Source organism: Ptychodera flava, chromosome 19 (genome assembly GCF_041260155.1).
Source record: "Ptychodera flava strain L36383 chromosome 19, AS_Pfla_20210202, whole genome shotgun sequence".
In the NCBI taxonomy this organism is placed as follows: domain Eukaryota; kingdom Metazoa; phylum Hemichordata; class Enteropneusta; family Ptychoderidae; genus Ptychodera; species Ptychodera flava.
Window position 1 is genome coordinate 36958307 of NC_091946.1, and position 26760 is coordinate 36985066.

The 26760-nt window shown below is 37.7% G+C and overlaps 2 protein-coding genes and 1 long non-coding RNA gene across 3 annotated transcripts in view; all 3 read left to right on the top strand.

Moving 5' to 3' along the window:
• The first annotated feature begins 5 nt into the window (after window positions 1-5).
• LOC139119441 (uncharacterized) lies at window positions 6-2276 on the top strand. Its single transcript, XR_011548931.1, has 3 exons — window positions 6-257; window positions 534-641; window positions 2149-2276. It is a non-coding gene; the product is annotated as an uncharacterized lncRNA (long non-coding RNA).
• Window positions 2277-3464: 1188 nt separating this feature from the next.
• Window positions 3465-14748, top strand: LOC139118188 (uncharacterized). Its single transcript, XM_070681480.1, has 5 exons — window positions 3465-3735; window positions 4312-4611; window positions 12185-12331; window positions 12898-13173; window positions 14597-14748. Exons 1-5 carry the CDS (start codon window positions 3465-3467, stop codon window positions 14746-14748), a joined length of 1146 nt encoding a protein of 381 aa, XP_070537581.1.
• Window positions 14749-18699: 3951 nt separating this feature from the next.
• The window catches only part of LOC139119442 (protocadherin Fat 4-like), a 32237-nt gene continuing 24176 nt past the window's right edge, over window positions 18700-26760 (top strand). The window contains exons 1-6 of the mRNA XM_070683259.1: window positions 18700-18806; window positions 19107-19232; window positions 21001-21258; window positions 24378-24671; window positions 25124-25270; window positions 26363-26638. Of these exons, the coding sequence (XP_070539360.1) occupies window positions 19214-19232; window positions 21001-21258; window positions 24378-24671; window positions 25124-25270; window positions 26363-26638 (994 nt within the window). The 5' untranslated portion in view covers window positions 18700-18806; window positions 19107-19213. The remainder of the gene's footprint in view (window positions 18807-19106; window positions 19233-21000; window positions 21259-24377; window positions 24672-25123; window positions 25271-26362; window positions 26639-26760) is intronic.

The window sequence follows — 26760 nt, forward strand, 5'->3', positions numbered from 1 at the left end:
TTTAGTTCCTGAACCTCCATTTAATGTAACGATTTGGTATTTGAGTTCAACGAGATTTGAAGCAACCTTAGAATTCTCCGACGGCATGAGTTACAGGGACATCGAAATCACATACTGGCCTGTAGACGAGTGGAACAACCGGAAAACTGTCAAAACCAACATAATTGATGACATATATTCCAATGAGACATACACACTATCTGTCGTGATCGTCAGTGGAGACCTTAGAAGTGACCCGTATCTGTTATACACCACAGGTTTGTTGTATATAAAATTTAAAATGCAGGACTTCATATTGAAAATTGAAGATCATAATTGCTTACCTTTAACAAATTACCATCAATCGAAATTCAAGCGAGAGCTAAAATGATTATTTAACTTATACACCTCCGGATGCTTATAGACCTCAACGCAGTAGTAGTGATGATGCAATGTTTTATATTGCATGTACCTTTACTGTCCTGTAGAGGATTAACTGTAAATGACCTATACGAAACATACGATTCATGACAATAATGATTCAATTTTAACAGACCATTGTGTAGATAGTCCATGTCATCCGGAAGCATCTTGCAGCAGTACCCATGTTGCATTCGTGTGTCAGTGCCCCCAAGGGTTAACAGGAGACCGATGTCAATATGGTAAGTTTATTTTTCATCTATAAAGAATTAAATGCTCCTATGGTGTAAAAGAAAGTCAATTTGGTAACACATTATCATTATTGTAAAGCAAAATCAAGTAGTTGGTACCGAACACACTTGAGGTGTTCTCATGTTTGTCGTAATATTGATTTGCAATCTACTATTCAACTTTTGCATCCTTCTTGCCACATATTGCGCTGTTCTTAATAATCTTTAATACTGCATAGGCTGATTGTCCCTCTCATTAAGATGCATTATATTACCATGCCCTGCCCGTCACATTTTGATTGGGCGAGCTGAACCACGTGACTGACCACAAATACACAGTAATGGTTTGTTTACGTGCCCGTGAATATTAATAATAAGATTAACAACTCAAAGTATTGTAACTTTACAGCTGAAACGTAAATTATAATCAATCACCAAATAAAATGGAGCACTTGTGGGCCAAGTTGAGATACTTTTTTTCTGAAAACATCACCGGATTTGCCCACTTTTTTACAGTGGGCGCGAAAGTGCGTCGCGCATTGCTCAGTCCTGGGGCCCAGTTGCCGTTCGCTTGGAAAATTTTCGCAAATTTTGACGGTTTTCTTTGGTTCGTTGATAATATCATGGAAATAACAGACTCCGCCCTGACCATTAACGTTTATTTATTGGCACGGGCTGGGCAGGCCTCGTCCGTTAATGTTTGGCTTTCCTCTCGCCCTTGCCCATTAATAAACGTTAATTGTCAGCGCGTCGCCCGTTATTTCTATATTATCCTGCCTGATTGTCCTAGGTTCACACTCACGCGATTCAAAGAAGAAAGACACAGACACAGACACAGACAGACAAACATAAACACAGACACAGAGACAGACACACACACAGACACACACACAGACACACAGACGCACACATACATTTATACATACATATATATATATATATATATATATATATATATATATATATATATATATATATATATATATATATATATCACGCGATTCAAAGAAGAAAGTCAGACACAGACAGACAAACTAAACACAGAGACAGAGACAGACAGACGCACACATACATACACACACACACACACACACACACACATATATATATATATATATATATATATATATATTATATATATATATATATATATATATATATATATATATATATATATATATCCTATAACTTTCGGAAATCTTCACGGTGTAAAAATGTTAAATGCCTGGATAACATTAAGAAGTAGGTATCAATTTTACCATATACAATGTCCGTATACTCTAACGGGTGGCCATGCTACCTGAGGAAATATGGTACTAACGTAGTAAGTTGTCTACTTCACCAAGGTGAGTAAAATCTATGGAAAACGATGACTTTTTTATAATGTATGTTGTTCACAAATAGCTGGATACGATTATGATGTTCGAAAATCATTTGATAACAATAACGGTTTATATGATACCACCTTCAGAACAACTTTTTAAGTAACGTCACTTATCACATGTGTGTACCATTGTAGACGTAAACGAGTGTTTGGAATTCGATATATGTGGCCTCAACGCTGTTTGTAACAACACGGAAGGATCGTATTCGTGTGGTTGCATGGATGGATTTGAAAGCAATGGGGCAATGAAACCTGTTACGGTAAGGTTTGGATGATTCTTATAATTCGGCTCATCCATCTTTTTAACGTTTTGATCCATTTTACCTCATTTAAAAAATGCCAAATGCCAAAATGTACTGTCATTCATTCCATTAGGCCATCGAGTAAGACATGCATTTAGGGTCGACATCACCAGCTCTATCCTTCTGTGGTTTAATTTAATTTAATTTATACGTACTTCACTTTCGTAATATTAATGTCTAACTTAAGTATATTTACTTGAGTGACGACACTATGAAATAACCCATGTTCAGACTTTGAACAAGACAAACAACAAACCAATACCCTAATTAAATATTGCCATTTTTGCGGATATGCACAACACGTGGTAGACGCGGTGTTACCACATAGTAAAATCTCACAGAAACAATATGTCGTCATCCATTTGAAACCACATTGCTCTGTCTACGCTCCACTTGAAAGTTGTTTCCGTGTTTCATATCTAGTACGGACATTTTTGTAACTTGCGAGGAATTTAATATGAAAGGGAAATGCACTGGACGATTCTGTCGCTTTTGATTGTATCATGGGGCAGAAAAGGCCATTTTGTTTTAACCAATTAAATTATTGGTTGAATTTTAGATAACCATAACAAATTACAGACAAATTCTGCTCATGTGCTTTGAACGTTTTATATGTGTAATTATGATAACACGGTAATTAAAAACTCTTAAACTGTCGAGAAATACAATATAGTCACGGAACCTAGTAGAGCCAGCGATCTAAAAAGATAGCGACCCTACCCTCTAGGTTATGCTCCTTGAATCTAAAGTGTTTCATAATCATAGAGTATGGCAGGCCAAGTGAATGCAACACTACCATCATCTAAGACTTAACACTGGGCAAAATGCTAGATATATAACAGTATGTGTCAAATTCGTTAAGTATACACGTACGTATACTAATAAAATGCAAAACTACAGTGTACACTTAGTGTGCAAAGATCTGGGCATATCAACGTATTGGAATGTTCATATACAAAGATATACGTTGCGTATGCAATTAATATTGTGATCCATATACGTCAATATACGTACATATGCTAGGCGCATATCAAGCATTTTGTCCAGTGTAATGTTGGCATAATCAGTCATGTCATTTAGAACATATTTTATGTCCCTTGGCACTGAAAATTTTACTATGTATGTTAATTAAAATGTTGACGTATATTAATGCTCTACTTTGCAGATATCGACGAATGTGAACGTGGTATCGATACCTGCAACCAAACAATTTCAAGTTGCGTAAATACAGAAGGTTCCTTTGAGTGCGGATGCTTTGATGGGTACAGACTGAAGGACAATAAAACTTGTGAAGACATTGATGAATGTGAGACAGACAATCCCTGCGACGCAAACGCCTATTGTGTCAACTACAATGGCTTGTACACTTGTATCTGTAATGATGGGTACTCTGGATATGGACAGATGTCGGATTGCTATGGTATATGTCACATCCTAATGACAAATTGTAATCGCCTGTGGAATAAACAAACCACAGGGGCTCGTGAATGGTCCATTAAAAGATGAGAAAGTATAATGTTATTAAACTTAGTTTTGTGTACGAGCTTTTTTCCCTTGTTGTCTTCTTTCAACTATGTTCCCTGTGAGTCATGACGGTTCAGTGTTAACAATGTGAGTAGTTTGCCGTTCGCCCTCGCTTGATTAACAGAGCGAGCAAACATAGGGTGAGAACAAAGGAAAGAAAAAAGGCTTATACGCAAAACTGAGATTAACCGGCCATTCACGAGCCACTGTGAACGAACAATATATTTGATTGCCCTTATATCTCTAGAAAGTTTATCATTGAATTGTCTATATTTTATAATGCGCGTCAGATCAAGCCGTGACTTTGTTTAGTGGGTGCATAAATTCGGCAAAAAATGATATAATGTATTCTGACGAGCTGCGGTAGCCTCAATATCTAGCGATGGTTTAATAATGCTTTTAACTTAATTGTTACGTTCCATTACTTTCATGAGGTGTTTCTACTTGACCAACCAATCTTATCTCTTTACAGCAATTACGGGCAGCATTAAGGCTACTTCACTTGAAAGGAACAATGTAAACTTAATGTGGAAGTTCGACAAATTTGAATCTGGTATTCATTCGTTTTGGGAATTCAACATGTTACACCTATCATACAAGTCACTTCCGGATTTCGACAAAACAGTATCTCTTCCAAATGGACTCGAAGGAAATTACTCCATAGTAAATTTAACGTCCGATACAGGTTATACAATATCTTTTACGGCGTCCTCAGGCGACTTCACTAATCATGATAAAACAAGAAATATGCTTTTCACCTTCAATTTTACTGGTAGGTAGACATATGTTTTTTTTCACATGCTTCCTTATTGCTTACAAATCCAAATCAGCACAAAACTACACACGTTCAAGTCCAACTTAATCCCTCAAATGTCTGGAAAACAGCCTTTTGTCAGATTATAACCATAGCTGAGAACGTCATGTTCAACGTGTCACACGGATCCCCCGCTGGAGCTGTTTTGTAATGGATACCCCCAAAATGAATCAAACGATGGTCAAACTTGACGATGAGTGTGTTTCTTACCCCTTCTCATGATTGACAGGTGTAATGAATGCAGGTTCTCCATTTATAATACCCGCATCTACAACTCGTACAGACAAAACGCGAGACATATCAGGGGACACCTTCTTTATTTTCTCAATGAATATAGATAAATGATGATCACAAATTGACATAGAGTATTCATCAGAGATTGCTTTGCAAATACTTGTTTTCATTTGGACCGCTACCTGATGTAGGTGTTTTACACTACTCTGTGTTGGGATAATATAAAAAGGACAATTCACTTTCTCGTTTGCGTTCACGATTTATAATGTTCACAACCCTGCAAGGACGCCTTACGTAGGCCAAAAGATTTGTTCGCACCTGATCAAGTCTCATCTTTTTGTCAATGTTAACTTATCCGTAGACCGCTACTATTTATATACATAAGCTTGCATACATGCAAGTACAACCGTAAGATATAGATAGGATTATATGATGGTGGATTTTTTCAGCAAAGTAGCCTATTGCCATTTATTGTGCATAGTCAGTAATTTGTTAATTCAGTTCAATTTTGGGCAAAAGTCTTTGAAGTATTCCTGATCTTGAGTGGCTTATGAAATGGTCTTACAACAAGTTTGGGGATCGGTCCTAGATGCCTCTCGGCGCAGCTTGTTCATTTACCCGATCATGTCTTGCGCTCGATTGCTGTACACCAGACGCGTAAGAGTATGCAAATTGACCGTATGGAATTGCTTTTTTTCCCTCCTGAGCTTTCTGTAATGACAATTTTTACCTTTTTTGCTATAAACTCCAAGGTTGTTGCTTAATGTGTGCTCAATATCGCGTCATGAGAGATGTGCTCGTACTTTGTGAGTTAAAATTGGAAAACATCAAACGCGGCTCTCCTTGAAAGGATGACCATGTAATAATAATCATTTGTAGCAAACGTCTAAAAAATCTTCTGCGATGGCAAACAATTGACAAAATATTTAAGATAAATACAGCTTTTAGGCCCATACCTTTATTGTGCCTAACAAGCGCATATTATAAGCTAATTCTTGGCACATTGTCATGACATTATAATAAATGATTCATTTGCATATTGAATGAAATTATATAGTTAGCCGTATGCCAAAATACGAACGCACTGGTAGGGTGGCAGTTCTGAGGTACTTGTTATAGTTAGATTTGTCATGCTTGGAGTTCGTGTTTTGAGACATATCATAATGAGTTAATTTGCATATTTAGTGAACGTCTGCAATTAGACAATATATTAAAAATAAATTCGGTAAATTTGATTACAATTCTCTGGTACATTATTTACACTTTAATTTAGTTATGGTTGAAGCTTGTTTAGTGAAACTTTATAATTAGTTCATTTGCATATTTATAATTAGGCAAAGAGCAAAGCAGATTGCGCTTATTTTCAATAGGTGTAAAACGTTCACTGATGACCTATAGCTGTGCCTACTTCAAATACTATCAGCATCAAGCTTATGTGAAGCATAAGCAAACTTGTATGAACACCTGTATATTTGATTATTCTAAACCATGTATCTGATGCGTTTCTTTTGGTAAACTTTGTCAACTTGTGTCTGTTATGTAGGTCATTCCCCCCACACTCATCATGACCTGAGTTCAATTAGTCTAGAACATTCTCAAGGTCACTGCCCTTGATGACCTCACAACCTTGAATTCAATTAGTCATGTTTGGAATGTTCTGGAAAGTTGATTAGTTGTGTAAGGGAGATAATTTTAGAACAGTAATTAGCATGTCAATAAAAGTTCTAGATTGTTCTTATATGCCTTTATAAAAGGGACGTGCACAGCTTCCAGTCAGACTTTTGGGATCGTGTCTCTTGTGTGTTACTAAACTCCAGCAGTAGTCATTCTCAAGACTTTCCAAGACCTTCACTGTCAACGCTGGATTTATACTGTGGTCTTTGTGCAGCTTCAAGCCTGCAAGCCAAAGGACTGTTCATTCATCCAACTGACTGTTACAACTCTGAGACTGGAGCTTTGCCGTCCCAGCTGAGATAAGTAGTCTGTACACTTTTAAAGCTTGTACTCTGTCCCTAACTTAGCAATTATGTTTGTTTTCGTAATAAATTTTGTTTAAACGGAAACTGCTGAGTTCACCCTTTTGTTCGTTTTCTCTGCACGTAACAAATTGGGGGCTTGTCCGGGATACGAATATTTTGAGCCGTTTGACAACATTTTGCCTGCCTTTTTAAAAACTACAGTATTCTGTGAACTCAGCGAAATTTAATCATGGCGGAATTTAAACCAGAGGAAATGGATGACCTTGATCAGGACACATTTGATTCCCTCAGAAAAGATGACCTCATAACACTGGCCAATTTCCTTAAAGTAGAAGTCAAAAGATCTATGCGCAAGAGGGAAATACAGTACCGCATTGCAAAACATTAGTTAATTTAGGCCAATTTGAGGAATCCACCTTGAAAGATTATGAGCCCGAGTCTACCTCTGAACTCAGAAAATTAGAATTAGAATTGCAGACAAATTTGGAGATCAAGAAACTAGAATTACAAATGGAAAAAGAGACAGGCATTAGAAAAGAAAAAATACAAATGCAATTAGAAATGGAAGAAAGACAGAGAGAGAAAGACAGGCAGGAAAGATTAGAAATGAAACGTTTAGAGCTTGGACAGTCAGGAAATTCTTCCTTCAGACAAGTTTGACATCACTAAGCATTTCAGGTTAGTTCCCCCTTTCCAAGAAAAGGATGTTGATAAATATTTCCTTCATTTTGAGAAAAATTGCTCAGAGTCTGAATTGGCCTAAGGAGTCCTGGTCTATGCTTTTGCAGAGTGCTTTGGTGGGTAAAGCCAGAGAAATTTACATTCAGTTGTCAGTAGAGCAGGCTTCAAATTATGATTCTGTAAAGGAATTAATTCTCAAGGGCTATGATTGGTGCCTGAAGCTTACCGTCAGAAATTTAGGGATTGTGAGAAGGTGAAAGATCAAACTATGTTGAATTGCTCGAACAAAAGAACAACTGTTTGATCGTTGGTGTTCTTCTGAAAAGGTCAGTCAGAATTATGACAAATTACGACAGCTCGTTTTGATTGAGGAATTTAAAAGGTGCATCCGGAGTGACATCAAGACGTTTATCAATGAACAAAAGGCAGATACATTAGAGGTTGCTGCACGTTTGGCCGATGATTATTCATTGACCCACAAATCTTCATTCTCAGCAAACCATCCCAGTCCTTTTCCTACAGAAACAATGCAGGTAAATTTAACTCCTCCTTTTCATCCAAGAATTTTTCAAAGGACAGTAGAAAATCAAATGACAACAGTTCACAGAGTTCAAGTAACACTCCCACATCATCAGATCCCAAGTCTCAATCTCCTTCTGACAAACAGTTCGGTACACTTTCTTGTAATTATTGCAAGAAAGGACGGCCATTTAATGTCAGAGTGTTTCAAATTGAAAAGAAAACGTGAAGGTCAAAGTGGTCAAAGTGGATCTAAGCCAACCGGCTTTATTTCTTCATCAACTCAATAGAGTCTAATAATGTGTGCAACACATTTTCTGAGGTTAAACCCCTCTTATCCCCAATTAATGAGGTCAAGGTCAATTCTTCTCAAGATAGCATTATGGGTATTTTCGAGCCATTTATTCATAATGGTTTTATATCACTTTCTAGTGATTTCTCTTCCGCTACCCCTGTCAAAATTTTAAGAGATACCGGGGCTTCCCAGTCTCTTTTGTTGGCAGATACCCTGCCGTTTTCTGAAAAGTCATTTTCAGGTTCTAAAGTTCTTATTAAGGGGGTAGATTGTAATGACTACATTCCTGTTCCTCTCCATAATGTCTATTTGTCTTCGGACTTTGTTTCTGGACCTGTGACTTTAGGTATTAGGCCTTTTTTGCCTTTTGAAGGGATTCACCTTCTTCTTGGAAACGACCTTGCTGGGGACAAGGTCATTACTAATCCACTTGTGACTGATAATCCTAGTTTAGATCAGGATCCAGAGCCAATGAACAAGAGATACCCTATTATTTCCTTCATGTGCCATTACTCGAGCCATGTCAAAGAAAACTTCTGAGAATCAAAATACTCTCAAAAATAATGTCACAGATGTTGACTTAAATGACACCTTTCTCAGTCAGGTGTTTGACACGGATCATTCCGTTATCCCTCGTGGATTTGAAACTTCCAGTAAAACTTCTGCTGACCAAAGTCAGACATTTTCTAGATCAAATCTCATTGCAGAACAACACAAAGACCCAGATATTTTGTCTTTGTTTGACAGGGTAGATGATGAAGGTAAAACTTCAGATAGCTCTGTTTCCTATTATACAAAATCTGGTATTCTCATGCGTAAATGGAGACCTCCAGATGTCTTGGTTGATGACGATTGGCTATAAAACATCAAATTGTGGTTCCAAAGCCCTATCGTGCTGAAATATGCGCCTGGCCCATGAAACGCCCTGGGCTGGTCACTTAGGAGTCAGGAAAACTTATCATAAAATTCTCAGTCACTTTTATTGGCCTAATCTCAGGCAGGATGTAGCACATTTCTGTAAAACTTGTCACACATGTCAAATGGTAGGAAAGCCGAATCAGACCATTCCAAAGGCCCCTTTACAGCCAATTCCTGCATTTCAAGAACCATTTAGTAGGATACTAATAGACTGTGTTGGGCCCCTACCAAAAACAAGATCAGGAAATGAGTACATGTTGACAATTATGTGTACATCAACTCGGTTCCCAGAAGCCATACCACTGAGAAACATAAAGACAAAGACTATAGTGAGAGCTTTAGTCAAATTTTTCACTTTATGCCTCCCTAAATGTGTCCAGTCCGATCAAGGCTCCAACTTTATGTCTGGTATTTTTCAACAAGTAATGGATCAGCTAGGCATTAAACAGTATAGGTCATCCGCCTATCATCCAGAAAGTCAGGGTGCTCTTGAGCGATTTCATCAAACTTTGAAAAACATGATTAGGACCTACTGTTTTGACACAGAGAAGCAGTGGGATGAAGGAATTCATTTTTTGCTCTTTGCTGTTAGAGAGTCAATTCAAGAGTCTCTTGGTTTTAGCCCATTTGAGCTTGTATTTGGACATACAGTCCGTGGCCCACTTAAGCTCGTTAAAGAGAAATTCCTGTCTGACGACGATGATTGTCTGAATATTTTGCAATATGTGTCAGATTTTCGTACAAAACTCTCTAAAGCATGTGAATTAGCCAGAGAAAATCTTGAGTCATCTCAGCAGTCAATGAAAACCAGATATGATAAAAGCACCTCAAAACGGAAGTTTGAACTAGGTCAAAAGGTTCTTGTTCTACTTCCAATTCCTGGCAAACCACTCCATGCTCGTTACTTTGGGCCATACCTAATTGATAAGAAATTGAGTGATTTAAATTACATCATAATAACACCTGACAGGCGAAAACAAAAAACAGCTATGTCACATAAATATGCTTAAGCCATATTTGGATAGGGATAATCCTACTATAACTCAGCCTGTCAGTGCAGTCAGTTCAACCATTATGAAGATAGTGATACTGAAACTGACTTGAGTGATAATACTCTAAACTCAAAGCTGGGCTCGGTCAAGCTTCAGAACTCAGAAATCCTGGAGAAGCTGGAGTCTACAAAGTTGGCACACCTCCAGCCAGAACAACAACAACAGCTGAAAGAACCAATCCATGAACATTTGTTCCAAGATATTCCAACGAGGACAAACATCACCTATCACAACGAAGATGTCTGCGACAGTAATCCAGTGGAACAACATCCAGACAGACTGAAAGCGGAATATCTCCAGGAGGAAGCCAAGTATTTGCCGAACAATGACTTTATAGAACTCAATACAAATAACCGGACTTTGCCATGCATACTTTATGCCAAATTCAGTGCCATTTCAAGTTTTCCAATACCAAATTGCAAGAGGATAGTCATGGTATAGATCATCCTGTTTGCTATTTTTCACGCAAATTTAACAAATCCCAGAGAAACTACTCTACAATTGAAAAAGAGTGTTTATCTTTGATATTAGCTTTACAGCATTTTGAAGTTTATGTTACTTCTTCAAATCAGCCAATAGTGGTTTATATTGATCACAACCCTCTTGTTTTTCTGCAGAAATTTAAAGGCAAAAATCAGAGATTGCTAAGATGGAGTTTAATGTTACAGGAGTTTAATCTTGACATTAGACATATCAAAGGCAGAGACAATTTAATTGCAGACTGTCTCTCTCGTATTTAGAGTTTATTGTTGTTCACTTTCAAGAAATTTTATTGTTGTTCACTTTCAAGAAACTTTACTTTAGAGTAAAACAAAATTTGAGTACTTAAATCCTTTTCAAGATTACATTTGTAAAAGAAAGATTTTTCTTTGAAAATTTTCTTTTTTTGAAGAGGGGGTGTGTTATGTAGGTCATTCCCCCCACACTCATCATGACCTGAGTTCAATTAGTCTAGAACATTCTCAAGGTCACTGCCCTTGATGACCTCACAACCTTGAATTCAATTAGTCATGTTTGGAATGTTCTGGAAAGTTGATTAGTTGTGTAAGGGAGATAATTTTAGAACAGTAATTAGCATGTCAATAAAAGTTCTAGATTGTTCTTATATGCCTTTATAAAAGGGACGTGCACAGCTTCCAGTCAGACTTTTGGGATCGTGTCTCTTGTGTGTTACTAAACTCCAGCAGTAGTCATTCTCAAGACTTTCCAAGACCTTCACTGTCAACGCTGGATTTATACTGTGGTCTTTGTGCAGCTTCAAGCCTGCAAGCCAAAGGACTGTTCATTCATCCAACTGACTGTTACAACTCTGAGACTGGAGCTTTGCCGTCCCAGCTGAGATAAGTAGTCTGTACACTTTTAAAGCTTGTACTCTGTCCCTAACTTAGCAATTAGTTTTGTTTCGTAATAAATTTTGTTTAAACGGAAACTGCTGAGTTCACCCTTTTGTTCGTTTTCTCTGCACGTAACATGTCTTACTTAGACCTATGATTTCTTGATTACGAATGCGTGTACATGTATAAATCTTGTAGGAAATATTGTAAAAACAAAGGACGAAAGTAGGCAACAAGTAGATAGGAAGTTGTGTAAGTTTGTAGAGGAAAATTATTGTGATCGGAGAGAACTGAGTCACCGAGTATTTGTTATTGATTTGCGATAACCTTTGGCGAAAAACACAATTTTTACCTATCCCATTCATTACGTCTAGATCTGCGCACAATTCTTGATTCAAAACTTGACTGGTAGCATATACGATCATTACACATTGCCTGAAACTTTCCATTTGTTAAATAGAATTGTGTATTCTGTCATTATATTTACATCAATGTAACAGTGCATTCTTACATTTGTAGACCTCTGCGTCGACAACCCTTGCCAATCAACAAACCAATGTGCCAGTCACGCTATCATCGAGAGAAACAGAAATGGGTCCGAAGAGTTTGGTGAATGGTTTGTTTGCAGTTGTCCACTTGGTTTAGCGGGAAGTGTTTGCGATGAAGGTACATTAATATTGTGATTTATTTGAAATGCTTTCACATCTGTATAGTTAAGAAGTATCGAGATGTAAATACTGATCAGATCACACGCGAAACGGTCATGTCAACGCCAGTTCAAAAGATAGTTGCTCATACATTTTTTAAAATCTTATAAACCTACTAGTAACGGTTCCTTTTAAAGATGATTTCATGCCATTCTAAAACTATAAAACTGTTTAGGGTCTTTCCGTCGAGTAAAGTGATATAGATAGCTACACTAAATTTTCTCCCAAAATGTTCTGAGTTCTGAAATATTCAACCTATCAATTGAGGTATAGATCACACAAGCAAGACTTAATGTATAAACATACATCAATTTGTCCACGAATACAGGTATTTGGTGATCTAATTGTCATATACAAGATAGACATTATTCGTGTCGTTGGCAAAATGCAACAATAACAATATAACTGTTAATCTTTTTTGAAATAATCGCAAAGTTAATGCACCCAAACAAAGGCTGTATGGGTACTTGTTGTCAACTATGGAGTGTTTTTCTGTGATAAAAGAAAAGTGTTTCATTTCTCCAGAACTACTCATCGTTATAGAAGTTATCAACGTAACAGCCACATCTATAAATATTCAATGGCATCTAACGGACGATAATTACTGGAGCAGATTCGACGATTTCATCATTATTGACGTCGATGACGGTAAATCAGACTTTCAGAGGAAATATGTATCAAGTACACAGTCTTCACAGATTTTATCTGGTTTAAAACCAGGGACAGAGTACATCATCACTGTCATAGCGATTGGCTTAATGCATTCGTACAACACAAGTAATTCGACTGTTGTCCAATTAGGTGAGTTAACAGAAAAGCTGCAGAACGTTGCATTTTAGCTTGCTTACCTTAAACACCCACTTTTTAACAAATTGACTGTCACTATAGACACAAACTTACATTGCTGATACACACATTTTCATAGCCTAAGGAAGCTTAACAAAACACCAAGAAGATCGCGACATAATTGCAAATGTGGAAGATATCGAAATGTCATGTATGTTTTTGAGTTAATTTGGAATGCATGGAAGTTGCATCGAAATGTCGGGCAAGATTGAAGATTAGTGCACAGAGACACCGTTTCCCATTATTATTATTATTATTATTATTATTATTATTATTATTATTATTATTATTATTAGACTTTATTTAAAGAGGGTAATCTGAGTTACAAAACAAATTGTAATTTACATCAGAGCCCTCTGTGAGCTCGAAAAAAAAGTACATGCGTATAAATAGCAAATACAATGTACATGTAAATACAGCAAGTGTTCAAAAAAGGATGAGTAACATCTTCATTGCAACAAAAAGAAATAAATTAATCTAAATCTGAACCCTCATTTGTAAACTTCGTCATAAGATAATCTCGCAACTTTACTTTGAAAGTGGCTAAAGTTGAGGTATTTCTAATCGCAGGGGGAATTGTATTCCAAGTACTTGCAGCACGAAAAGAGAAAGACTTTTGACCTGTGGTAGTCTTAAATTTTGGAACACACAAATTTCCATGACTGGCATTACGGGTGTTTGATGAAATTTGATGAAAAACGTCACTCAAATAAGAGTGCGATACGATACGATCTCATTGACACTTTAGAACATAGACATTCTAAATATTTATGTATACTGATTTTAATAAATTGTTGTAAGTAACGGTAAAACGATATTGAATATACATCAATCGTAATGTCCTTGGCAAAAACAGCATTCGCATAACAGGGAAACTCAAAAACAAATGGGGCTAAAACATTTTCTGTTAATATCACAGAGTAAACGGACAAAAATATGCGTCTTAAATGTTTGTGTTAATTTACAGCACAGCTTCATGCAAATTGATATAAGAAACAAGCCTAAAGCTTTTTAAAAAACAAATTTAGGGCTTAGTGTCTTTGTAGTCCTATTGTGTATTATTCACATGATATTAAAGGTATACAGTCACCTGTAACCTAAATATGCCCATTTATGATCAAAGGGGCGTTCCTTGGTATTGGAAAAGCCAATGTGAGGGCGCTGTTTTTAAAAAGCGGCCACCCGCTTAAAATCTGTGATTGGTTAGATTTTCTCTCCCCATGGTAACTGTGGCAAAATTGGAACAGGTGACAGTATACCTTTAACCTCAAAGTTGGCTTCAAGTTTTGATGATAGTATTTCGCATACTTCCGGTTTACTGGAACAGTCTCGCATGATTTGTTAGAAATACATTAATGTTGTCATTATTCTCTCGTAGCACCTCAGCCCCCGGTATCAGCTAGCGAGATGTATGATGGTGGCAGTGACGCAATAGTTTATTGGAATCCGGGATTTACCGAATATGACAACTTTGAAGTAAGACAGACGGTGAACTTGGCCAGTTGCAGACAGCCGAGAATTTCACAGTAATGGCAAATTTGCCACCAAATAGCACGTGTTGGTTAGATATTGAGACAATAAGTGGGAATAGGCGGAGTGGAGAAAAGTATCGCCATACGATAAGAACAGGTACGTAGAAATTGTCTTACAGAAGATTGCGTCATACTCAGGTCTTTTCAGAAAAGCCTGGATCGGAGACGCAGTATTGTGCGTTCGTTCTATCCTGACGGAAAGTATTGACGGGTAGAATTATTCTCTATCCTGCCGACAAAGTAACCAATGATCTGTTCGATTCTGATTTACTCACAAAGATCTGTGATCGCAATCGTAAGAGAATTTAGCATCTGCCTCAGTGTTGTACCGAGCTATCCAATAATGGCGTATAGCAAATGTTATTTTTCTCATGTTAGGGTAGCGCGGTATGGGAGGGGCGGCAAGCTGTTGCTGTCTAACGACCCATTTAGCAATCACAGGAAGACAGCTTGAAACATGCCTGGTGATCACACACTCTGCGATGGCAATCCTAGCTACCATAAATCACGTACAAACACGCATTTAACGACAGTACTTTATGGAAGAAAAAATGTCTTACTTAAACCAAAAGTGGTTACCTGGGCAAAATTGCAAAAAGTTCTGCACTCGAGTTGAACGACTTGGGAACAACTGTGTATATACCAATCAAAGTTTGGAACACCAAATAAATAGATATTCCTGTGTCGGTATTTTGACCATACGTCTAATATCAAACGATTTTTTCGGTAAAAAAAAAATTCTCGTCGTTGGGCCGTACTATTTGTCTGGATATATGCATATACTAATCGTGGTATGAACTTCGCCTATCATGCCATGGACAAGAAGAAAACCTGCTGCTGACATCGCAATAGGTAATGCACTATGAACTTACATAAACTCTCTGAAAGTGTGGAGAGTTACTATGAAAATACCAAAACGTGAATGATCTTGATACACACTGCGTTGGTGTAGATAAGCATGCAGGAAGGTGTAAGGATATGCATGAGGGATCGATCAGTATTTATGAGGGCGCACTACCGAGCAAAGTTGATGCAAAAAGGCTGGTTTTATTGTATTTTATGTTGTTAATGAATAGGAGTTTTAAAATATCTTGAATGCATTCTTCAAGATACTTCGTATACATCGAAAACAGTACGGGAACTTACAAATATAGTAAATTAGATTAAACCTTTACTGTGTATAGTACTTTGTTCATCACTTTTTTCCTATGACCTCAAACAAGGCTGCTGCTAAGTGACAAGCAGAAACCAGTGTGGCGGCCAGTGTGAAACAGCTACTCAGCTAAGACCAGATTTTCCGTTGATTTCTAGCACATAACAAAATTTTTAGCTTTGGTATGCCTACAGTTCTGATTATTAGTACTCTGAACATTACAGAAGTGGATTTTTAATACATATTTAGTGATTTTGAAATGTTTGTAGTCACCAAAATGACGGAAGTCTTTTCACCCCATGCCAAAACTGTGCCGAGATTAGCATACGCTATTTGGCATCGTTTTGAAAAAAAAGTATATCTGGTAAATGTTAGTCATGTTTACAATATTTTGTCTACGCAGTTCCCGGACTGGTAAAATGTGCACTTAGTTGTCAGTTAAACAGCCTTGAATAAACCGTATTTTTCTTGAAAAGTAACATTCATTTCTATGATTTATTTTAGGGGACTTTACGGACAATTACGATGTAACCTTGAGTACATCTTCACCAATCTACAGTACACCAGGTATTAGCGGTTTTTATGTGCTTATTCTAAAAGATTGTTTTATACAATGCAATTATAAATAAGGCAAAAAAACTCGTCTGTTTTTGATTGATGATTATCGCTGACAATATGTTGATTTTAGAACAGTAGAGCTAAATGTTTAAATATTCAAGTATCGTCGGCAGTGGCTAATATCACTCAAGAGGTTCTTTATTAGTATCATAGCAGCGATCGAGATCAGCGGTTTTAATATTGATACCAAATCTATACACTTGGATCAAAATGGTATGTTCGTCATGTTTGACACGTTTAAATTATTTTTAATCGCCATTTCTTTTAAATCTAGATTACACTCGGGACATAGCGTTGTATCTGGTGCATCGTGAATCTAGATTTATCAGTGTGGCATGGAACTTGACTGAACAATCATGGTGGAACTGGACAGATTATCAATTTGATGTTACTTATGAAGCAGGTGATATAAGATCCACAAGTTGCTTCGAATGCAGGTCTGTGGTTTTACTTGGACTGAGGCCAGGGACAATGTACACTATTCGAGCCACGGCGTCAACAAGTAGTCTCTCTCGGACGATGGCAAGCAATTATTTACACATCCGAACCGGTACATGACTTATCGTTACTTTGAAACACTAATCGATTTTGATATGTCGTTTTCGTCATATCAGTTGACGAAACGAATAGGTTTTACATAAAACTACAAGAAAGTAAGTGCAATCATACATTTGCCACAGCGTAAAATTGAAATAATGAACAACTGTATACTGGCATCAACTTTCGGGATACAACGATTGCCGCCATGGTGACATCCCATAACTGACGTGATGGCTTCTCAGCTTTGGTCATCGATAAGCATAAGTTATCTGCTAAAGGTATTTCGACTCGATCGAAGATGCCAAAACGTCTGACATACATGACAAAGAAGTATTGGTAAACAATATACATGTCTTATTCTTTTCAGTTCCTGAGCCTCCGCTGAACGTGTCGGTGTATTATCTATCGTCGACTAGCATTACAAGCATTATGAATTTTGCTGATGACGCAATGTACACTGGGATTCAAATAAGCTATTGGCCGACTTCTGAAGAATACAAGGCAAAGACAGTCGCTGGTACAGCGATCAACGACTTGTTGCCCAATTACACATACACCTTGTCTTTTATGGCGATCAGCGGTGATCTAAGCAGTGTAGAGTATATTCTGAACACAACAGGTGTGTCAAAATAATATTTTTCACGATGTTAACTAAATTAAAAGAAAATTTCTCAAAGTCTTGGTAAAAAGGTAGTTTTAATCATTGTTCATGATTTCAGGAAGGTAGTATGCGCTTCGAAATGAAAGACTTAAACTTTTACTCAAAGTTTCCTAGAGGAATCTTTGAACTAATTTTTGGATAATTGGATAGTGTAGTAATGTTGGTTTAATCTGCAAATGTAAGTTAATCTGCTATTCTTTTTGAAAATACACTTGTTTCAACCATTCTCTGTCAACATCAATAATTAAAATCGGGGTCACCGTGCAACTTTAGGTGCTACAGAAAAAATTACCCAAAATTTAACGATATTTAAAATTCTAAATGGCCGCCATCCATTTGTTAAGTCTATGGCGAAAAATTAAATTTTCGATTTTCGAAAAACTAAGACGATGGAAAGTTTTCTTGCATCAAGACCTTAAAAATAAATCCCCAACAAGTGATATATTAAGAAAAGAATTGTAGAAGATTTAGAGTACGCATATGCATTCCCAAGGTGCATTCTACCTTAAAATACACAGCAAAATTATACTATCTCGTAAACGATACCATACATTTTAAAGAACTAACATCTCCGTGTCGGCTAAATATAAGATCGTATGTGATATGCTTGCTAGGGCTTTCTTTATTTGTAATGGAAACAGTTTTGGCTTGTTAAATGATGATATGTACATGCGGCAAGTGACATTTCACCCTTATTTTCACTTACACCTTAGCGTCATCGTCGCCCAAATAGCCGAACTGATACAATTCCGAGTAAGCCCGGGAATGGTGTCATAATCTTTCCAAATTGGCGTGATATTAATTACGGACATACTGATGAACACTAACCGTCTACGTATGACAGTCATACGAAGTTCAATATTGTGTATGTTGCAAGGGATTACCAGATGCTCTTAGATATCTCTTTAATAGAGTTAATGATTTCCAAAAGTTGATGATTTTTTGGTTTTGTTTTATTTTTTTGTTTGTTAACCTAGATCAATGCGTCAACAATCCTTGCCAATGGGGTGCAACCTGTAACAGCACGCATGATGCGTTTGTTTGCCATTGTCCTCCAGGAAGAGAGGAGACAGATGTCAATATGGTTGGTGTATTATTCACTTATTATAGCCAAGTTTACTTAATGTTACTTTTGAAAACAGTGTTTTTATAAGCACGGCCCCTTATTTACAACCAAGCAAAGTAAATTTAATCCAGTTCTTAATCTATGCTACATAAAGGCCTTTTGTTATCCAGACATATTTTTCCACGAACATATTGTACTCTGTTACTAAACCAAAACCATTTTATTTATCGTGTATCGATGTATTCGATTAGAATTTCAGTAATACATGTATAGCTTTAAGAACAGTTCTTTTGATGACGTATATTTATTGCATTCCAGATGTTAACGAATGTTTGGAACCACTTGTCTGTGATCACGACGCATATTGCCACAACACGAATGGGTCATTCTCATGCGTTTGTAAGGATGGATTTGAAGGCAGTGGAATGTACGGATCATGTAATGGTAAGACAGAGTTGTTGAAGAATCTTCAGTCAGTGATAAATCAAAATTGATTTCACTATAATACCACTGTATGGTCGAGTTACAAGCTGACGTATAAAACAGATTGAAAATGGACTGTCAATTGGCAGTGACAGGTCACTATTCAAAAATGACACTTGCACTATGCTATCGTCAGATTTTTTCAGACTTGTATATTAGTATATTAAAGATTTAATTCTAGCCCCCAAAACTTCTCCAGCTGTAAGCAATTTAGAAGAATTGTCCCGACATATGTAATTAATAAGTCTACTCCAGCTTCTTTTAAGATATTAGCGCGCCGCTTGAGTCGTTGGCTTTTGTCACCGGTGCTAAAGTTGGCTTGTATCGAAATGGCGGCACACAGCTGCAATCTAATGAGGCTGTCAATTCAAAAATGATCGTAAGTAATTATTTTTTAACTTAATTTACTCCTGTCTTTAGAACAGAGAAATTCCCTTGTCAGCTAAACCGATAATCGGTTTGTGGTTGATGACAACTTTGATATCACTTTTTAAAAATCGAAATGACCGCCTAAATGTGAGGACTGGAAGTGCACACTTTCCAAAATCGAAAATGCAAAGATTCCATCCTATTCCTTACATTGTATACAAATGATCTAAAGTGATTGCAACGCGAACAGCCTAAGGCGGCGCTCGCTATTATTTGCAGGTTATTAATTGCGATATTTGGTCGTCGATGTAAAACCGTTCCGGCAATTATTAGTATAATTTAAGGGATATCATGCATCCGTTTGATATTTTTTTCTGTCAAATGGCTTGTTTTTCAAAGAAATGTCGTTAATACGCTGCCAAACGTCTCATGACACTGTTTATAATCTCGCTATAATATGATAACGCCTTACCGCAGGTGAGCTACATTGCAGAAACAAAATACTTTTATTGTAATGTCTGCAACAGTTAAAATGAAAAAGGTAACAAATGTACACGACATATAATATTAGAAGTGACAACAGTCTCATATGAGCTATTCAATTGTATGTGTGAAGTGTTTGTTTCTACGTTCCGGATAAGTATGGTATAAGTTTAATGTGGTGAATTTGCTTAGCGAGACGTAGCCGGTTGAATAGTGTAAAACTGTGTAACAATGATTTATGGTGTGATAGTGCAACAACCCCTAGGTATTCTTGTTCTACTTGAATTGAAAAACAGGCATGTTCGAATCGATGACATATCTACCAGTGTCGATACTTTATTTGACCAAAAGATGAAACTGCAAGAATTTAATAACCAGAAGTCAAACAAATAGAACCGTTAAAAAAGTAACAAACTTCTCGTCACATGAGGTAGAGCGGGACGTTTTGTTTCTGAACTTTTGTCATGAGAATAAGATATTACTGATTTTAACTCTTTTTCATATTTTGTTTCCCAGCAGTGACCTTAACCGAACAATTACATGGCAAAATATTTCTTTTTTGATTTGCTGGAAGGATCCAGTACTTTTTAACCCGTAGTTATATCGTCTAGCAGATCAATTGCCAACATTGAAGATAATAAGAAATTTGCTGGAAACATAGCTATCTGTGAATCAAAATTGGAAGAAGGGAACTTGCTTTTTAGAGTCATACTATCACTATGATAAAAAAGAGACAGATACTACCCGAATACCGAATGTCTATTTTTCTGTGATTGAAATCCTTTGAATAAATGTTTAAATAAATCTAAAATGCGTCCATGCCTAAAGCGTGACAGAAGGATTTCATAGTAATGTTTCCTTTTCATGCAATTTACAGATATCGATGAATGTAGACGTAACATCCACACATGCTACAGTCAAGGTTCATATTGTCAGGACACGCACGGATCCTATGAGTGCAGGTGTCATAATGGGTACAGAATGGCCGAAAATGGAACATGCGAAGATATTAACGAATGTGAAGAAGATAATCCATGTGACGTAAACGCCCAGTGTATCAACTATAATGGACGCGGGTACTCATGTATGTGTAACAATGGCTACTCCGGACACGGCAGCGGGTCAGACTGTCATGGTTAGCAATTATATGTATTCATATTGTGTTGACCAATTTAGCATATGCAGGATATAAAAATTGAAAGAAAATTGTGTGCAAGCATTCAGTTTATGTAAGGCTGAAAAGCCAGACGTAGTTGTGTGTTATGTCATAACAGCTTTTTTTGTTTCTTTTTCTGCGTTGTGAGTCCAAAGCCTTTATTTTGCGTTTCTCCGCAACAGGTCAAGCATTTGTCATGACTCCTAATGATAAACATAAATTGGCATTCATGTGGAATTTGCAGGTCTAAGGAGACCAACCTAATATATATATATATATATATATATATACATATATATATATAGTCATATACTTGATTTCAACAATAAACATGTATACTGCAGGTGAAATTCTTCCCATAGCAACATTATGGCCATGCTACAGGGTTACACAAACATCACACATTATATTTTGAGTTTTGGTTTGAAAGCAATCTCCCTGAGGAGTTATATAATGTACCGACTCCGACTGGCCAACACGAGGCACGGCACTCGACCCAATGCACTGAAAACAGTCTGAGGTATTTGCTTTGTGCAGCGATTTCAGGTCAACTCTCCCGCTGGGCATTTAAATGCAAATATGACCAGTACCCTCTTCAACTTTGGCTTCAAAAAAAGAACTGCGGAAACTGATGAGGCAACACTTTAGTCAATGCTGATTCCAGTCAGAAAAAGACTTTGACAGAAACATCGGCGAGCTCATGCTCAAAGGGCGATGTTGACATCGACAAATGCCAGACAATAAGTAGCGAAGTTCAAGCAGCGAATGTACCGTCTTCAAAAAAGCAGAAAGTTGTGAGAAAGTTCTGTGATAAATGGAAAAGTGGTCGACCATGGCTACAATATGATGATGGAAAAAGTGTCATGTTTTGCTCGTATTGCCGTGAGTACAGCCGAGATACCGACAATGCATTCCACCGTGGATGCTCGAATTTCCGAATATTCACCCTACAAAAACACGAGAGAAGTGAGTCACATAAGAAAGCGACCGGAGCCTATCGAGTTCAAAGTTTAGCAGGCGATCAAAGTACGCCGATGCAAAGATGTTTCATAAACGCAGAAAAAGACCAGGTGCTTAAATTGGAAAAAGTGTTTCGGACTGCATATTACCTCGCAGTTGCAGAACGACCGTTCTCCGATTTTGCTGGATTGTGTGAACTTCAGGAGTGTAATGATGTCAACTTGGGTACAACGTACAGAAATGATAAGCAAGCTCAAACTTTCATTCATTATATCGCTGAAATTTTGAAGGAGCAGTTGAAAGATAAAGTAAATAACAGCCGTCTATTTTCGATTTTGATCGATTCTGCGACCGATGTTTCTGTAGTCGACCAGGAAGTGTTGTATCTACGTTTGATTGACAATGGTCTTCCCCTCACCGTGTATCTGTCGCTGCAGCAATTGGAACGAGCAACCAGTGAGGGTATCCTACAATCTATTGATCGGGCATTCGATCGAGAGCTTGATTTGGATCAACAACAGTGGAGAGGTAGGATTGTTGGCTTTGGCGCCGATGGAGCTGCCGTTAATTTTGGCGAGAATCGCGGAGTTGCAACTCGCATACGTAATGATGTTCCCTACCTCGTGTCTATACACTGTGTAGCCCACAGACTCGAGCTTGCGATCAAGACAGCGTTACAGCGATCTCAGTTTTTTAGAGGATTAGAGGATTTCTTCATTCACGTGTACAAGTTTTACACAAATTCTCCATTGAATTGGACAAATTTACAGATAACCGGCGACGCGACGGAATCAGAGGGTGTATAAACCTTCGAATGTGGTCGGCACGAGATGGATTGGACATCATGAACGTGCGGTAATCAACGTGACGAAAAATTATGTGCCTATGGTTACGCATCTTGAACAGGTAGCTTTGACAGGTCAGTCAACAGATGCCAAAAATAAAGCCAGAGGATTTGTGAGACAGTTAAAGTCATATCGGTTCGTGAAATCTCTGTATGTGATGATGGATATTTACAGAATATTGTCTCGCCTGTCACTGACTTTCCAGAAGAACAACACTTCTGTTGAAACAGTGCAGACCTGTTTCCATGTTGCACTAACTAGCCTGAGGGAACTCATGACAAACCCTGGCCCTCAAGAAATCGAGTTCAATGGTCTGGCTGAAGTGGATGAGGATGGCATCAAAGTGACTTTCAAAGGTATGGAGTTAGCTGCTGAACGGGGTCAAACTCAGCCAAGACAGGACTATGATGAAACTGTCAATGGTGACAAAGTACAGTTACTTCAAAATACCGTGGACCAATTACAACAAAGATTTCAGTCATTCGAAAATAATGAAATCTTGAACATGGCCAGAATTTTTAATCCAGCAAATTGGCCAGTAAATGAAGATGATGCCCTTAACACATACGGAAATAATGAAGTTCAGCATCTAGCGGAACACTTCCAGGTGTTGCTGCAGAGGGAAGGATGTGAAGTTGGAAACACTGTAATAGAGTGGAGGGAACTAAAGTTAACTGCACTGAACACAATCATCAATCAACCCGATCTGACTTACCTTTACTTTTGGCAGAGGCTCCTCCTACAGCAGTCAGATAACTTAACAAATATACTTACCCTTGTCAAGATAATTCTTCTCATCCCAATTCACACAAGTGAGTGTGAAAGGGGATTCTCAGTCATGGGGAAGATAAAAACGGACTGGAGGTGTAACTTAACAACGCAAACACTCAATGAGCTCATGAGAATCAAGCTGACAGGGCCTCCACTGAGAGATTTCAACCCTCATCCAGCTCTACAAATGTGGTGGTATGGTGCCAGAACAAGACGTCGGCCCACTATCCAGCCCTATGGACCTCGGCCTCCACGCGAATTAGACTCTGATATTGATAGTGACTGATGTATTTTTTGGACCACCAACATTTGACTATTGACCACCAAATTTTGAATCTGGTGGTCAACCTTGACCACCAAAGAAAAAAATAAATTTCGAACCCTGTCTAGAGTAAGTTTATTATCATAAAAATATATCAAACCATATAATGCAAGTCAGAGTGATTAATGAAAGTGATTGTATAAGAATAGTTGATCTATGGATTAGAATTACATGGTAAATGTTGTTCTTTTTCTCCGTAGTTATTGTCGGGAACCTGACGGTAACTTCGTATGAAAGAGGCAGTGTAAACGTGGTATGGGATTTCGCAGAGTATTACGACGACTATGGATATTATGTAATATGGGACAATTCATTAGTTTTGTCCTACGAGGCATTCCCAGATATTAATGAGACAATTATCCTTCCGGATGAAAATAAAGGGACTCACATGATAGAAAACATGCTGCCTGGGAGAACTTACTTAATATCTCTGACAGCTGTCAACGATTACGCTCATAATACTAAGAACACGCTTTTGTCCTTCAATTTCACTGGTGCGTAGTAAGACCCTCTTTCAACTTAAGACCCTCTTTCAACTTGCTGCCTCACTTTAAGCGATTCAGTGAACCTTTGAATATTTTTTACGTTTCTCTCCGTCTTTTCCGATCTGTGTTTCTCCGTAAGCCTGTCTGTCTGTCTGTCTGTCTGTTTGTCTGTCTGTCTGTCTGTCTGTCTGTCTGTCTGTCTGTCTGTCTGTATGTTCGTACGTACGTGTATGTATGTATGTATGTATGTATGTATGTATGTATGTATGTATGTATGTATGTATGTATGTATGTATGTATCTATGTATCTATGTATGTATGTATCTATGTACAGCTGTCAGTGTGTGTGCAAGTATGTGCACTAATGAATGCGTGTATGTATCTATTACTTAAATGCATCATTAATATTTGTGTCAATGTTGATATAACCTCCTTTACACTGACGTAATGCTTCTTCTCAGACCTTTGCGACGGTAGGCCGTGTAACTTTACACAACAATGCACGAGTAATGCCATAACCGAGAGGGATATTACTGGATCAGAATTATTCCAGCAGTGGTTTGTTTGCGACTGTCCGGATGGTCGAGTAGGCCCAGTCTGCAACTTAGGTATGTCAAATCAATTTATATAGTAGATGTTATGCATCTCTACATTGTAACAATTTGATTCTTTAGAGTTCATAAAGCTGGTTTGGTTGTGCTAGAAAGTTACAATTAATTTAAGATTGCAATACATTGCGTTAATCAAATCCATGCTTTTTGTTTACAATCATTTACTATCCGCGATGGCTGTTGCATCTGATCAATAGATCCAATACGGATAGTTTTCAATCGGATTCGAACCCACAACATACGGCATCAGTCGCCTAGCTGAGAGGCCTGAGACAGAACCAGTCGGCTAAATCTCCACTCCCAAAAAAGAGTGGTTCAATAGCCGGCTAAGTTGTTACATTTTTCTGACTGAGACCTTTCAACACGTTGTAGAGTTCGTGAAGCACTCACGCACGCATGCTCACTATCATACATCGCACATACACACTTTATCGAAGCGAAGAAACGAATTTCATCGCTTTAACTGGGCGAACGATAACCTTGGGGACAATTCTGTCCACCAGCAGTGTTACCGACCCAGGATAGAAAATACGGATAGTTTTCAATCGGATTCGAACCCACAACATACGGCATCAGTCGCCTAGCTGAGAGGCCTGAGACAGAACCAGTCGGCTAAATCTCCACTCCCAAAAAAGAGTGGTTCAATAGCCGGCTAAGTTGTTACATTTTTCTGACTGAGACCTTTCAACACGTTGTAGAGTTCGTGAAGCACTCACGCACGCATGCTCACTATCATACATCGCACATACACACTTTATCGAAGCGAAGAAACGAATTTCATCGCTTTAACTGGGCGAACGATAACCTCGGGGACAATTCTGTCCACCAGCAGTGTTACCGACCCAGGATAGAAAATACGGATAGTTTTCAATCGGATTCGAACCCACAACATACGGCATCAGTCGCCTAGCTGAGAGGCCTGAGACAGAACCAGTCGGCTAAATCTCCACTCCCAAAAAGAGTGGTTCAATAGCCGGCTAAGTTGCAGTTGCAATATTGCAGTAACCATTGCAGCTGTGCGCTTATAAACGTACATTGATTGATTGATCAAGCAATATTCAGTAAATTTACTATATTTACTGTTGTCAGAGTTACGGATTTCTGCAGAAGTCGTCAATACAACCACGTCTTCTGTCACTATCACATGGAATCTAAATGACGAATCATACTGGAGCCACTTTGACCAATACCTCATTATCGATATTAGTAACGGAAAATCTGAACGACAGAGAATGCATGTAGCTTACACATATGTAGTAAAGAGTCTGTATGACTTGAAAGCTGGTGGAGAATACAGCATTACTGTAACAGCAGTCGGTAACATGTATGCCTACAATACCAGTGATCATCTTGCTGTACTGTTGGGTGAGTAAACACAAATACTCAAAAGATATATATATATATATATATATATATATATATATATATATATATATATATAATTAATTGTTGGGCTGTGGCGAATGTTGGTGCACAATGGTTGTGAA

Coding starts and splice junctions, on each gene's coding strand:
- LOC139118188 (XM_070681480.1), top strand. CDS start 3,465: ATGCTCTACTTTGCAGATATCGACGAATGTGAACGTGGTATCGATACC. Junction 4,612..12,184: donor TTTCACCTTCAATTTTACTG/GTAGGTAGACAT, acceptor TTACATTTGTAG/ACCTCTGCGTCGACAACCCT. Junction 12,332..12,897: donor GGGAAGTGTTTGCGATGAAG/GTACATTAATAT, acceptor TCATTTCTCCAG/AACTACTCATCGTTATAGAA.